General features: G+C 41.2%; 1 protein-coding gene across 6 annotated transcripts in view; it reads left to right on the top strand.

The window, feature by feature from the left end:
- Positions 1-16566, top strand: part of SCYL1 (SCY1 like pseudokinase 1) — a 1795032-nt gene that overhangs the window by 353293 nt on the left and 1425173 nt on the right. For all 6 annotated transcript variants that reach the window (XM_085625549.1, XM_085625547.1, XM_085625546.1 and 3 more), the window contains exon 5: positions 14444-14534. In XM_085625549.1, the coding sequence (XP_085481675.1) occupies positions 14444-14534 (91 nt within the window). The remainder of the gene's footprint in view (positions 1-14443; positions 14535-16566) is intronic.

Raw genomic sequence — 16566 nt, 5'->3', positions numbered from 1 at the left:
CAAAGAGTCTACTGTTTAACATGGTCTACTTAAAACTCCTTCCTTGACCAAAAAATGGAAACTTTTGGTAGTTCTTTGTTGGGGGTGTCTGCTGGTAGACTCATAAAAAAAAAAAGGAAGATGGATTTAACCTCGATTGTTCCTGATACAAAAGAAAGCTCAGAAATGGGATCTCTGCCCAATTCTCGAATTTAAAAAACATAACAGGCGGATCAATAAAAGAGCAATTTAGGATAAACTTTGTCCATATTGAATATCTTCCTTCAATTCCGGAAAACCCATTTTCACATTCTGATTATGGAGATACACAAAACCTTTTTTGAATATAGTCTTTTATTATGATAAAATATAGTTTTATACATTTCAATCTACTTTTAACATCTTTTTATTTACTTTAGTTAATTATACTATAATGTGGTTTTACAAGGAAGAAACATTGATAATTTCATTTAAACATGGGAACATAACCATTCGTCTATGGAATCTCAGCCCCTTTTCTCTCCATTAACCCTACTTATTGGGGTAAACAGTCCTGTACCCACATAACCGTGTGTGCAGCCAACGTTCCAAGCACACACCATTTCTATGCAATCTGTTTTAAACATATTAACATGCATTAACCTTTTTCTAATACCTTAAAGTGTTCTCATTGTTATTTATACAGATAATCATTATTAATGAACTTGAGAAACGTCCTTGTTTAAGGGAATCATGTTTGTATATGTTCACGAATGTCACTTCTTTGGCAGAATAGGAGGTCAGGATTATGTAATCAGCTTCTCTTACTGTAAGAAGAGTAGCCAAAACAAAGCACCCATTAAAACATCTCTCTGCTCATGAAATTCCTTCGTTCACTATATCCTCTCTTCTTTGCCACTGAAGCAGTCTGTTAAGTGCATGTGTCTCAATTTTACAGTATATATTGTTTGTGCTTCCACTTACTATGAAAATTACCATATTAACTTTTCAGGATTTGTAAATGTTCTTGTTTTTCTCTCGTTCATTTTCAGAAAGTAGGCTGAGGTAGCTGGTCCAGGCTTCGTTTGGTTCCCTCTTTCTGAGCCAGGCAGCAGAGTGCATCAGCCTACTTACTAAGGTCTAGTCTCAACCGCATTTGTGGTTGACCACGTTGTGTCTAATCCCTGTTGATTAATGTGGCATTGTTTGCTTCTACGAAGGCACCCCTCTTCGACCTAACCACTGTGATCGTTTGTGGCGCTGGGACAGGCATGGCTTAGCTGGGGCCAGGTTGCTCTTTTTCAGCTCTGAGGCTTTCGAAGTGGTGAGTGGGGTGACTTTGGCAGGGGCTGTAATTATCCTAAATTAGATGGTTGTGGACTTCTGTTTGGTTTGCTAGGCCTGGTTTAGCAGTTAGCGCCCACGTACAGTATTGTCACTTGGGTCTGGCTTACGTAACAGGTTTAGAATTGCATTAAGGGATTTTTTATTTTATTTTAGTTTTAGAAGTGGAATAATTTGTGAACATTATGGCTTGTGGTGGCGCACAACTCCCATCTACGAAGAGTCCACTGGGAAGGAATAAAAAACGCTCATACCCTTAATCCAAAATGTTCTGAGGTAATTTATCATTTTGTGCTGTTATACTAACTGTTTATCTACGGCACAGGCAAAGCTCCCTGCAAGAGGGGCCCCTTCATTGATATGGGTACATTGAAGATGCCCAAACAAGGCCTCTTGCCATCCGTGCTGGTCTCCGTACAGTCTCCCGATGTCCCAATTATGAACTCCCTCAGCTTCGGTTTTGATGATGCTGGATTTGTTTCATCCTTTAATTAAAATGTTTATTCAGACAACATATTTTCTGCTTCATAGGAGGATGGCTTTACAAAGTCAAATTATTGGTGTTGCACTGGGATAGAGAAGAAAAGCAGACATCAGAGAATGACTCCAAAATGGCTGGATGTTAGGATGAAGGCGAAACTGTGAGGCATAATCAGTTTGTTTAATCTCTGTTACATGTAAGCTTCCATCTGGGAGCCGAAATAGTGACGGAGTTGGGTGGAAATGTTGTTGAGAGGCCTTGCTGGTAGAAGATGGCCAGGCGATGATGAACTACAGTTATACTGAAAATGGACAAGATTTTAACTCTGGTGCGGTCTGTGGTTGAGGGGGCACAAGGTCTAGAATGCTGGCAGAGTTGGCCAAGGCCTTTGGCATTTGTCTGGATAAGAAAATGTTGTTGACTGCAGAATACCTTGCAGGAGAGAAACATGTTGCCACCTGGAACCATAGGATTCGGAAGGATTCCAATGAAGGAAACATGGACCAACAGGTGTTTGCAGTGATCAGACAGGTGTGGTCGAAGTAATGGACCTACTAACTTCCATGTTGACTATCCACTGTTCTTTTTCATATCGGTACCCTAATATAGGTTTAGAGAACATCGTACTCTTTCCCTACATCATCTCCCCTTCATTTCATATGAACGAGCCTTATAAGGACATAACTCCAAATAAGGACAGAATGCCTTATAGGGACTGAACGTCTTATAAGGACTGACTCCTTGTAAGGACTAAACCTTTCACCTAGTTCTATGACGAGGGTGGGTTCTGCCCGATCGATATTGCTAAAACGTCATCCTTAGCACATATGAATAATTTATGACAACACTCTCCAGGGGGCATACTTCACTTCTCCTATCTACGCACAAAGGTTTAGTCCCCAACGTCACCCTCATACTGAACAATGGCTAACACACACATAGACTGTATAAATACAGCAACTCTTGCCATCAGTAGGCCTGTGGGAACCGAGACTTCAAGGCCGACACACTGACCAGAGACGCTGCGGCTCCGACATGCCATCGCTCCAGCTGACAGTGGTCTGACTATCCCTTGCGGGGTGTCCCACTCAAGTCCAGGACGAAGTCCCCACACTCACTATTCAGGTAATGGGGTTCGACTAAATCCTAGTGATATGCTTGGCTCTTAGACTATTATGCTATTAGACTATTAGGCTTAGTAGCTCTTTAGCACCTAGTCACATGCTAGGTACACTCAGGTACATCTAGACAGGCATCTTAGGAGTATGCACTTTATTTTATAAATGCATTTTATATTCATGTATATGTTCATGACTATTGAAAAATGGTAGAGCTGTACTATTCCTTTTTATTCACTGTACTGCTGATTCTATATCTCTGCTACTGTGTTACAGTTATAGCAGTACATATATTTTACATGAGAAGAACAACGGTACAATAAATTCTTATTGTAAACCCACCCGACTGTTTCTTCTGTGTATCTCTCTGAGAGAAAAGGAGCAAGCACGATTGACTGGGTGAAAAGTAGTATATTGTTTGCACAAGTCTGAGGAATCAGGGTTTGTTGTGTTCTGAGGTTGCCAAAAACTAATCTCTCAGATAAAAGGAGATTCTAGTGGCACTGCGAGCTAGCTAATGCAAAAATAGGCTAACATACTGGGCGGGGGTGTACAGAGTCAGTCTGCCACCAGACCCGCAGTTTGTTATCCGTAAACAGCGCAGGTCCTGCATGAAAGGTATTAAGGAACTACACTATACCACCTTTTGGTGTCATCAACTTGAAACTGGCGGTGGTTAACACATTCCTGCACTTTCTAACCGTGAACCTTTTGCAATCACTGCTGCTCCACTTAATCTTTCAGTACTTCACTATACTCCTGATTTTAAAAAAAACTTTACTTGAGGTCTGCTCCAAACCCAATGCAAGGGCATCATGCATCTTAATTGTTCTAAAAGTTAGGTTACACAGGAAATAACTTTGGCAGAATCAATGGTCTAAATTTAGGGGAAGCTTCAGGTGCACCTAAAGATACTTAATTGTTCGGGTCCAGCTTTATCAAACCTATCATTACAAATGGTTTTAACTGATAGGTGTCTAATAGATAAGAGAACACATCTGGGCTCATATCAATTAGAAGACTAGCTGTGTGCTAAGAAACAAACATTACATCTCCGTATATTACAAGACTTTTCATTAAGCACTGAAAACCTTTCTTCCACTTTTCAAGGACAACTTCGTTCTGGTTCAAAGGAACAGTCCACCAAGTATGTATCTTCTTAACAATCAAAGGTGAGCAAATGCAATCCATTCAGCACTGTTCGCAAGAAACACAGTGATCTCTGCAAATCATATCCCCAGTGAGCAAAATGTTCAAACAGACGGGAGAAGAATTTTTTTTTACAGAAAAATGTCAAGTGGATCAGAAGTGACACAATCTGCCTGACATTTTTCTTGACTGGGATTACAACGGGCATTCTTCTTTGGAAAGACAAAACACAAATAAATGCCCAGATTAAGTTTACAAGATTTATAGGCTATTGTCGAAGGGCACTGTGCTTTTGACCAACTGGTCAAGAAGAATGTTTTGTACTTTTTTTGCCCACTCCACTGAACCTCACGCTAATCAACACGTTCAGTAAGTTTGGGGGGGGGAATAAAATGGTTCCAGGGTGCCATCCAGCAAGATGACATATGCTGCAAGCTCTAGTGAAATTTGCCCTAAATGTCCGAATCAACACATTGAAGCTGGTTGTAAGATTGACTGCAGTGAGCATGGACACTGGCTGGCAGTCTCATGCACTTTTAGGAGAGAGCAGTGCTACTGAACATGTAGGCCTGTGAATGGACCTGAAATGTGTCTGCTGTGAAACTGCAGCCTCTTTGCTTCCAAGGGATATGGTCTGTGGTGAGGTAGTGGGCATACTTACTGTTCATTAACAGCCGACTGCTGCTGTCAGTTTGTGTCAAGCTGTCATATGGTTTAGCCACGCCCAAAGGAGAGGCTCTCTTATACTACAGAGCAAGGAGGCTTAGTTTCGTGATTACATTTGTGCGTTCCGGTGGTAGCCTAGTCCGGGGCTGTGCTGGGGTAGATTAGTAGCCCAGTTGATTTGAGGGGCGGATGTGATACCAGTCAGTGGCTTCTGTGGGTGAGAACCTGGCCTCACCTCAATCTTCCGTCATCAGCTTCCAGCAACTATCGCCATATCAAGACTGAGCGCTTGAAACAACTTCAGCTCCCTGGCTTCATTTGGTCATCAGTTTCCTCCCAGTGCAACTGCAGAATCAACGATCCACCAACGTCCATGTTGATGTCATTATCATGGCTACAATTAGGGCCCGATTGCGATGTCTGACGGGTCAGAGTCTATCTGACATCGCTCTGGAAATGGAACCGAAAGACCTCCTTTCGTCGGTTCCAGCCCAGTTATTAGGAAGCGACCAAACCCTGTTCGATAGCAAACCTATACTTTGCTTTGGGAGCATGCATTCTGAACAGAATGCATGCTCTCATATTAAAGAGCTGAGGTGGAGGTGCCTGCCACGGGGTTCAGGGATCAAAAGGGGGGCACTATAGGTGCTCCCTAGGCCGCCATTCGTTGGCCTTAAACCCATAACGGGCCCTGCATGGGCCCCCCAAAGACAGTTTCCCAATGCCTTTCTGTGACAGAAAGGCCTGCACAGTAGGGCAGTGGGAAACTGCCATCGTAATCCCTCGGCTGGAAAGAGCCTGCTGAGGGATTGCTGAAGGCCTTCCGAATGGCAGACGGACTCCGTCGTAAACCATTCGGAACTCCTGTTTGGAATAATTACAAACTGACTCCATCAAAATGGGTAGATCGAAAATTATTCCAAACAGGAGATTACGATGCGGTAAGAGTGGCTTCAACCGACGGTCAAAGCCATTTCTTACCACATTGTAATCGGGCCCTTAGTCTTTAAATATGTCTGCTCATATGCTTAAGAGTCTTGATAAGAGCTGGATAACTGCCGGATTCCTGCAGAGATTTTGTAGTCCTGGGTTTACACAACCTGTTTGCCGTCTTGCAGGCCACGTCCCTCTACACTGGAATTTTAACCAACAACAAAATTTGCACAGTGCAGACCTTTTGTCAGTCTGGGAATAGCAAATTCAATTGTATTACTGTCAAGGTATAATATCTATCATTATGAATACATGGAACATCTTCCTATCTTTGCTAGAAAGAGAAAAGAAAAAGCTGTATTTTAAGAGAGCAATACAATAGAAAATACATGTATTATAGCCTTGCTTGTTGCTCCATATATTGCCAGTCACTGGTTTACTACAGCATTAGTGCGAGATCTGGTTTTGGGACAGCTCGTAGTTAACGGGAGTACATTTGCCACTGGTGTTTGATGACTGCTGTTACTGATATGGTCCATTTGGGTCACCAAGTTACTTCCTTAATGTGCATAACTATCTAGAGATAGAAATTCAAGGAATCAAAGCTTATTTTAGGAGGTGGTTCGGGATTAGTAACTGATCCCACAGGGCAAATTATGTAAAGCATAATAAACGTGGTATCCAGTCAGTGCTATATATATATTTTTTTTTAATAGAACGTTTATAATGCCGTAAAGAGAGTATTCAAACTATGATGCTCACACAAAGAAAAAGCCTTAGGAGCAGCTGAGGTTAAGATAAAGCCCTATAGTATTTATAACTTCTAAGAGGTATTTTGTGCAGAATCAAATAACCTGGGCCAATCTACACATGCTTTTAGATGAAGACTGTGGAAGTCTTGCACAGGACTTGGGTTTTGTTGGAATGTTTGTAACCAGACTGATTCAGATGGGAAGCAGTTCCAGACTTAAAATGACAGTTTTTCAAATTGGATACGGTCGGTCTGCCTTGGTCTCTCTGGGTGCAGACCTAGACAACTTTAGTTGGCTGATTGGTGATGAACTCTTTATATTGAGTGCAATTTCCAGAAATCTCATGGTGTAGGTCTTGCTAAGGTATCATAATAAATGTATGTTTTAGGGACCGATCTATATAGATCATTGGATTGTGTACATATCACAAGTTCTGTGTCAGTTCCAGAGCAGGAGATAGTGTTCTGCTGCCTTGTGCCTTGAACCTAACCCTGATGCTGCACAATAGCATTTTTCTTGACTCTAAAATTTGCTATTTGGACAGTAGAAGTAGACCTGGTAGACCAGATAATGAAGGTGTTAAGCCATACTTACACATCCAGCTTCTAAAGAAGCATAAAACATTGTTGTTCCTAACGCAGACCATGTGAAGAGATTTCCTGTCTCCAGAAATGTGATCTATTTTGCCCAACTCTGATGTTAGTTGAACTGCTGCATTTGAACTCACTGGTAGCAATATGAGAGTGGCTGACAAGCCAGCAAATACATTGTTGGAGTAGACTACACTAAAGGTCCCATGGCTAAAGAATAGTAAATTGAACCCGGGGACCCCATTGCATTGTTATTGCTTTCTTGGGATCCCCACTGAGTCATTACTGGAAGCAGGGGACCCCAGCCTAAGCATTTTCGATGATTTGAATTGCAAAACAATGCACAAAAAATGCTAGAGCATTCATCAAACACATTATGAAACTCTATTTAATTCACAAACAAATATTGAAAAGGCAACTTTTAAATGTTACTGGGAAGGCTGTGGCCTTTCTAAATTTACATTAGGCCACTCATAGTCTTTACAAGAATCTGTTTGATTTATTAACACTGCTCTCGCAAATCATTCTGAGATACTAACTTAATTTATAGCCTCCGATTCCGTTCACATTTAGGAAAATTTTAGAAAGTTAGAATTTTACTTCTCTGTTTATATAGTCTTTATTAATCTGTTAATAGTATTCAATTTTCTAAGCAGTTGCTACCCCCCTGAGTAGGCTTTTTGGTCCCCCAGGGGATCCAGACCACAGTTTAAAAACCACTTCCCTAGTAAAAAGAATATGGTGCCAAATACAGCAGGTAACAACCATTCAGCGCCCTCGTCTGTAAATCTGAGTGCTTTGTTCTATAACCAGTTAATGCAATTTCCGAGCCATAATTTGGATGGAGGTTTGATTGCAGTGCACTTAAATAGTTTTTAGGTTTTACCTGCTTAGCGTTTGCAAAAATGTTTGTATTAAAAAAAATAAAAAAATCTTAGGGGCTTAAAGCCCACCCATTACTTACCTATAATTACCATTGGCTGCCTCTCATATCACACTACTTACCATTGGCTGGCTCCCACTTCTCTTTGGTTTCATTGGTCAGCAATTCCTCTCACCTCAGTCTTCTGAGCTTGGGGTCCAGTTTTCTCCTGCTGTGGAGCCAGGCCCAAGTACTGCTTCCGGTGGATAGTGTCCTTACACTGCAGACTCCTTTTAAAAAAAAAAATATTTTTATTGGATTTGTATCTTTTTAAGCACAGCAACATACCAGAATAATTATGCATAAAACAAACATCTGAGATATACATAGTAACACAGAAATACGGATATAACCAAAATTACAACCATCATAGAAAGCAAAATAGGAGAGAGCTAAAAACAAAAAAAGAAAATAAACTAAGAAATAAATATTATTTCTCCCCAACTATAAAGTTAACATCCACACTAATCATGGGATTAATTCTCCAAAAAGAAAAAGGCATAACTTAAAACTTTACAAATTCTCCTTCCAACTTGAGATAGGTTCCCAGATACGTTTCCCGAGTATTCTCCCCTTTTGCCCTTCCTTGCATAAATCCACCTTCTTGAGATTATACACAGAGAGCAACCCAGCGAGCCATTGTTGAAAAGTTGGAGGTACTTTATCTAGCCATGCTGTAAATAGGAAATATTGCGAAGGACATTGCTTATCATCACCATTTACCCCTAGTAATATCCAAGATGGTGTGAGAGAGATCTTAATTCCTAGAGCTCTGTCAATAAAAAATTCTATAGCTCTCAGCAGAAGCTGTAACCGTGGACAAGATGCGAAGATGTGAACTATTTCTGCATCTAGACTATCACATTGCGGACATCTAGTGCCTGCGGTTCCTCCCCACTGTGCTATCCTTGCGGGTGTATAATACAAGGAGTATATTGTTTTATGTTGCTGGGCCTGTAGCCCTGCTGAACACAAGATAGTCCGTCCTAACTCTAATGAGTCTCGGAAACAGTCTTGATCTACCCCAAGGTTATCTGCCCACTTATTCCTACAGTGCAGACACTCTTTATTTACTTTTCGGTATGTCCTTTTTGAGTGCATGTCCCTGCAGTCTCTCTCGGGTAGATCTGGTTATAATGCGGTGTATGTTAACTCGTAACCTTTTTACTGAAACTGAGCAAGCAGGGGCGTACATCATTGTTCACCATGACATGGAAGGTTAATGACCATTTACAGTACTGGCCTCCATTAGCTTTAACTCACACCTACAGTGAAGACTGTCTGCTACTTATTGCGATTGAATACATTGGCAGCCAAATATAGATAGCACCACTCTTTATCTTGTGTGGTACTTTGGACTATGGTATGCATTTAATTTCAAAAGTAAGCTATGACTGCCAGCTTGTGGATCACTTGTAAATTTCAGTGGCAGCTGGTGGACTTGGAAAGTGGTGAGGGTGCGAACAAAAATGCCTTTGATCAAAGTTGGTGAGAGAAGTGAATAAGACCCATGTCCTTGAAAGGGATTCAGGGGGTCTCTCAGCTAGAAACAATTCTGAGACCATCATTGCATTTTATAGCATTATTTGAACATAGATCAGCCCAAAATCTAGGTGTTCTGAAGTGTTACTAATAAAATATAGTGACTCCTAAGTCGCAGAGATACTGTATAATGCTGCTTACATTGTATATCGATAGTTTTTCACGCTTGTGTACAACCACGGGGATTAACATATACAGTAGCTAATTGATCCTTCACAGGCCTGGCTTTAATCCAAGGCACAAAGGTTAGACCACCATGCAACATACTGAATCTAATTCTCCCATTCTCTTAATAAATAAATAACTTTAGCCATTACATGTTCCACCTTAAATTGTTATCTGTAAGCAAACCCAATATTTCTAATACTGCATGTACCCGGTGGTACATATGTAGGAGCAGAATCAGACGTACTCCAAATGTATGCCGGTAAATTAAAAATAAAGTCTAAACACATAGCACTTTACACTACAATTTGCCATTTCTAAGCAACATAGACAATGGCTGCTACAATTGCCAAATACAATGCTACTCCATTTCCTGGCATTTGAAGGAGGCAAGACTGAACTGGCTTTGCTGGGATCTCTATGACCTGCAAGTCATTGCAGATGTCAGCAACAAGCATTAACTTACTCAGCCATCTTGCCTCAGATTCGCATAAGCTTAGAGAAAAGTACGGCTAAGAACTCAAGCGTTTCTCTCTGACCTGACCACAACCATTTGCCACCCACACATTATACGGTGACTGATATCAAGTGACACACAAGTCAGTGTAAGCTGCACGTTGGCCTCACCTTGAGCAAACCAGTTTGGCATGCCCTCCTTCGCTACTGGTGCTCCTTACTGACTCCTTGCCCCTTGCTTCTGGCTCACCTCTGCTTTCCTCTGGGCCCACTCTGCCTGCATGGGTGCCTAGTTCACTGGTGGTGATAAGGGCGAGTAAGTGTGCTAGTGTCAGCAGTGCCGGTAGTAGGCCGTATGCCGGCTTAGCGAGACACGTTAAGCACTAATTAGCATTAGTGCTTAAGCACTAATTAGCATTAGTACGTGTGCTAATTTAGAAAGCCGTTTGGCCAGGTTCGGTTTCTCAGAGATGGACCCTGACAAGATTTTTTAATTGTCTTCTATAGTTGCTGCTTTATATTCTATCAACAATTTATCTTCGTGTAGGAAGAGCAAAGGGTGGCTTGCTTACCCATATCTCGCTTAAATTGTCATGCACCGTCAAGGGTTCGCCTAGCTCCTCTCCTCATCTACCGGCAGTAGAATTAACCTTTCCAAGCAGTGTAACTCTGGTAATTGTACATTTTTACAATTTATTTTGTAGGGATCATGATAGTGAACTTCTAAATGATCTTGAATGTTTGATAGAGGACCTTGCACAGGAGAGACATGCTCCCTACAAAACAATTATAATGGGGGATTTTAATATACACTGTTGCAAATTAAAATGTGTTTTAGATAGGGAGATATATGAAGACTTGCCACCTGTGGCCCATTTCGAACATACCACCCAAGGCGCCCGGCTAGAAATTTTATTAGCAAGTAATAATTTATACTGTCTAGAGCCTGGGCAGGAAGCAGAGATGATACCATAGTTCTTTGGGAAAGGGAGCGGTTCATCTATAGATTATGTTGTAATATCAGCCCCCCTACACCAACGTGAGCGGGAAGGCAGGGCGACTCGAACCGGTTTTAGTGATCATAATCCCATCATTGCTGAATCCAAAGGTCTAATGGTCTTTCGGGGTGCGGAGTTAAAAACCTTTGCAAGTGGGGATTTTCGGCCCACGGACCAGGATCGGAAAATAAGATGGGAGAAAATTGTCCCAGAGCTCTTTTTAGCAGAGTTATACACTGAGGGCAAAGAGGATATTGAGAAATGCCTTAATGAACATAGCGAGCCTGCAGAAGTACTAGAGGCTTATGACAAGTTAACAAAGCTAATTGGTAAAAAGTTAACCGTTTAAAAGATCTTGGCAGTTTCAAAGGAGGTTAAGTGGTTTAATGCCGATTGCTCTAAAGTTCACAAAACCCTTATGTTCGCAATAAAAAGTCTACCTAGAGATCCCGAGCTGATTAAAAGTAGAAAGAAAGCATATGATATGGCTTTAAAATAAAGGAAAGCTGCTTTAAGGGATCAGGCATGGGAGGAACTTACACGGGCGAGTGCACAAGCAAAATTCCGAAAGTTAGTAAATAGCTCCTTTCTAAAAAATGATAACACGACAAGAACAGAGTGTGTAATTCTAGCCAACCGGTGGGTTAGTCACTTTGAACAGATATATGCAGAGGTTGACACAGAACAAACAGGCCCCTTTTGGGTACCGAGTACTGTACCACTCGCTCTAGGGTTTGATGTAAAAGAGGTTCAGAAAGCTATTGAGGGTATGTCTGCACGAAAAGCCCCCGGTCCCGATTGGATACCTGTGGAACTCTATAAAACAGACTTGGGTACATGGGCAAAAATCCTAACTGAGGTATTCAATTCAGCCACAAGGGTAGGTCAACTCCGCTCATGGTCAACGGCGATGATTTTGCCAATTTATTAAAAAAAAGGTGCTAGGGACGATCCTGCCTTTTATCGTCCAATTTCCTTGTTGGACTCTGTAGCAAAAATAATGGGCAAAGTAATTTTAGATTGTTTAAGCATTTGGCTGGAAGAAAAGGATGTGTTGTCCGATCTACAATTTGGTTTTCGCAATGGCAGGGGTACAATGGAGCAATGTATGAACCCACTCATGATCACTAACAAATATACCCTGGCCAAAAAAGGGCATACGTTATTGGCTTTTATGGATTTAACGTCCGCTTTTGTTAGGGTAAACCGGTCTAAGCTATGGCAATTGTTACTTGAAATTGGGATGGATAGGAATTTAGTATGTTTCTTGCACTGGTCCCACCTTAACCTGACTGCTGCAGTAAGGTATAACGAGAATGGCTTCCTAACTAAAGCCTGGAATGTAAAAAGAGGAGCGAGGCAGGGGTGCATTTTTGCACTGGTTTTATTTACACTTTATATAAATAAGCTGGGGCAGTGTTATCAAACTCATGTTTAGGCATTCCAAGAGTAGGTTCTAAATCAATTCCAACACTTTTATATGCAGATGATGCAGTATTATTTGCCAGGACTCTGATTGCTTTGAAATCTTTAGTTAATACTTTTTTGATTTTATGGTAGCTCTTGACCTTGCGGTCAATTTTACTAAATCTCATATAATGTCACTTGGTAATCTAAAAAGAGGGAACAAAAAAAACTTCCATGTAAAGGAGTGCTAACCAGTGTACCAACATACCCATATCTGGGTGTGTTATTTGATGAAAATGGCACCTGGGTGGCACAGCGTGCTCTAAAGAAAAACATTTTGGCTAGAGCAGCTGGAGCTTCACTGGATTTCGTTAGAAGATTAGGGAGCAAGCCCATACCACCACTGCTGAAGATCTATAATGAGAAATGTGTCTCTGACAGTGTATGGTAGTGTGGTTTGGGGTCACAAGGAATGCAATGAAGTTCAAGGAGTTGAAAAACAAACACCTACGTAAACTCCTAGCTGCTCCTTCTAGCATTCCAGCGTTTATGGTACACAAGGAGTTAAGGCAGGGCTACATTACAGACCATATTGCTGTAGCACCCTTGATATGGTGGCTAAAATGTTGGTCTAGAGATAAGCCAAACCTAAACCAAATAATTTTAGAGGACTGCATGATGTTGGACAGAGTTGCAGACATTCCTTGGTTTAAAATACGTCTCCCGGCAGCTTTCAGCTCTCGGGCAACCAGAACAATTTAATCAACCAAGAAAGCTGCACCCTGAAGACGTGAAAGCTTTAAGAATACAATTTTTAATGAGGAGACAACTGGATAGGGAAGTAAATGAACTTAAGAAACCTACATGTAGACATTTTATGATTATAAGTCCTGTAATTTTAAATCAACCTTTTTGGTCTTTTGTTAATAACCTGCATCCTCGTTTTCTTTTATCCAGATTTAGATTTAATTGTATCCACTAGTCCCTAATTGTACCTAAAGGTTTCTCAAAGATAGGTACCCTGCAACCATGTGCATGCGATAATTTCTCTGACCAAGACCTGTTGCACTTAATGTTTTTTTGGGGTGTTTATACTGAGCTGCAAGCTGAACATAGCCTACCACTTTTTTAGAGATTGTGATTTTGCACAAGTACGACCATCACCGATCTATTTACAAATGCTTTCTTCCCCACACATTTGTTATGGGGTTGCAAGTTTCTTATCAGGGGCAATTCGTAAGAGGAAAAATGTGGTTTGATAACAGCAATGACTTGGGCCTATCCGAATATGTTTCTTTTAATACGAACGTATTTTAACTGTGCTTTTAATTATATCCGTGGTGTCGTTTTAACCTAAAATGTATGTGTTCTTATATGCGAAATGTATTTTATGGCCAGAACGTGGCCGAATAAAGTTTTTGATTGATCCCCATGTGTTTATTCAACTAAGTCTCTGCTCCTCTATTTAGTAGATTTATACTTGGAGTTTTAATTTGGGATTGATGGGTTTGCATTCTCGATTTCCTATAGGTAATTAAAATACCAATTTTCACATTCACAGTGCTTGTAAAAAGATGAAACATTAAACAGAGCTGTGAAGTTGTAAAAGATGCTTTGAAGTTGTAAAAGATGTTGCATGACTGTCCGGTTGATGGCATGTGATTCCTTGAAACCCTGCAGTAGAATACTAGGTGCATAAAATATAAAAGTATGAGAAATTGTGAAAACCAACTGGAAGTTATTGCTTCACATTTCAGAGATATAACAGCCGTAGATTAATTTAACCCATTGATTTTACTAACCTGTATTTTTGAACGCTTTGTTAGAATGTATCATTCTTTTCCTGCCACATAATGTTTTCTTCAGTGTTTATCATTCATGAGTTACCTTTGCATTTATGTGAAACAAGTGCAGTGGCCGCAGTCAGCCTCTGTTGATTTCCGTTGTTGTTATCTCCTTCAGGTCGGCAGACATGTGGCGCCTGGGCTGTCTTATCTGGGAGGTATTTAATGGGCCCCTTCCTCGGCCATCATCACTACGATCACTTGGAAAGGTATCAATATTGTCTTTTACAGTTCATTCTCAGTTGTGCTCTGAGCCTTCATTCTTCCAGAACCAAGGTGAGGTGTAACTTGAAGGAACACGTTCCTCTGCTTTTAGAAACCTAAGGGCCCAATGAAATTTCGTGTAGAAGAGTATCTGATATTACTCCTTCGAAACATTGACTCTATAGCAGTTTTAACGCTTTTATAAAATTAAAAAAAACATTATTTTCATTTTGTATGTCAATCAACAATGCAGCATTAATAAGAATACAGTTACAACACAGAGCAATTGTGCAGCATGAGCAAAGTAACAATAGCATAATATGGGTGTTTAAAAAGAAAGAAATGGATGATCAGGTAATCACTCCACTACAAGTAGAACCATGACATGGATGGTTAATGACCAATAACAGTGCAATTATCATCAGCAAAGATCCCACAAATGCACCGACACCAGGGAAGTGCAACAGTATCCAACTCAGGCATCGTGACATATAGAATCATTACCAGGACTACAACAAGCCAACAACCACTTTTATGGTCCGTCTTCCTGATTCTCATCTCCCTCAGCTGTCTTACTCATTCGAAAGAGATCTGTTGGGATATGGTCCCCATATATCTCTTGGGCAACTGCGGGGTGGCACACGTGCATGATAATTGTCGGATTGTGTACTGCAATATGTCATATCTGTTTGCCATTCCAAAATAGTTGGTAGGGGGTCTTTCATTCATCATATTGCGATTCTTCTAGCTAGCAGAAGACCCAACTCCACTGGGCGTCGAAAAGACTTAAGCACATCACAGTCATAGCCTAATTAAGCCGTCTGTGTCGCAGAAACTAGTGTATCACCCATAATATCACGTAGCATTTCAAACACTGTAACCCAGAATTGGTGCTCTCCAGCGCAATACCATGCCAAATGTTCAAATGTGGAGTTCTCCACTCTGCAGCACGAGGATCTGGAATTGGTTCTCAATCCATATTCAAGCAATCGAGTCGGGGTATAGTATACTCAATTAAAATATTTGAAATGTACTAATCAGTGGCGTCCATTCAGAGATGAATGATAAATCACTGAACAGCAGTAAGCCAATAGCTTCTCACTAATCTCTATACCAAGCTCGACATGCCATTCCTGCCTAGTCTTGAAGGTAGTAGGGCGCCTGCTCATAAACATATAACATCGTAATTGCATTTCAGGGGGCTCCGCTAACTCCTCATCTAACAGAGGCCGCAAAGCGTGTTGCGCCCGTTAATAATGAAAATGTTGTTAGCATGGTTGGGTTATCTGCTTGCATCTTGATCTGATCCAAATCATGGAGCACCTTATCAGCGAAAAAAAATCTCCCATATAACGCATTCAGAGTTCACTTAGAGTCGCCAACTCAGCTCCTTCCTCCCCTAATGTAAACCAACTGCACCACTCTAAGGGTAACTGAGGAGAGTAAAGTAAAGGTACACATTGCATATCTGCTGATTTCTTTAGAAGGGACATTGTGACACCCACGTGGTCACTGACATGGAAACGGCGCTGCGGCTTGTCAAGTAGATAAGAAGGCAGAGTCATCCGCGATGCCTCATCTCGTTCCAAACTCAAGAGTGGCAAGTCCATAGGGCCATGCATCCAGAAATGAGCAAACATGGTCTGTGCTGCCCTATAATATTCCTCAGTCAGGTGTATTAAGGCCACCAGCTGTATAGGGAAGAATAAGCGTGGCCCACTGCACGCAAGACTTATTTGCAAGCCCATGCCAGACGCAGCACTAAAGAGCGTAGGGATCTGAACAGCGCACCTGGTAACAATATCTGAATATTAACAAATGGGAAAAAAAATACGCAGAAGCACACCCATCTTCCTAATTGCTACATGACCAATAAGTGAAGGTGGGAGGCGCATCCAGCAGTCTACTGATTCCGAAAGACGCATCGTGGCTTTCCCATATTTTTCACAAATCACTACCTCCGGATCTGTATGGACCTGAATGTCTGAGTATCGTACTGGTTCCCTGGTCCACTGAAGCAGAAATTCTATTGGGAAG

The sequence above is a fragment of the Triturus cristatus genome, chromosome 9 (assembly GCF_964204655.1).
Source record: "Triturus cristatus chromosome 9, aTriCri1.1, whole genome shotgun sequence".
NCBI lineage: Eukaryota > Metazoa > Chordata > Amphibia > Caudata > Salamandridae > Triturus > Triturus cristatus.
The sequence above is the reverse complement of the archived record's forward strand: the minus strand, read 5'-3'. Positions and strand labels throughout refer to the sequence as shown.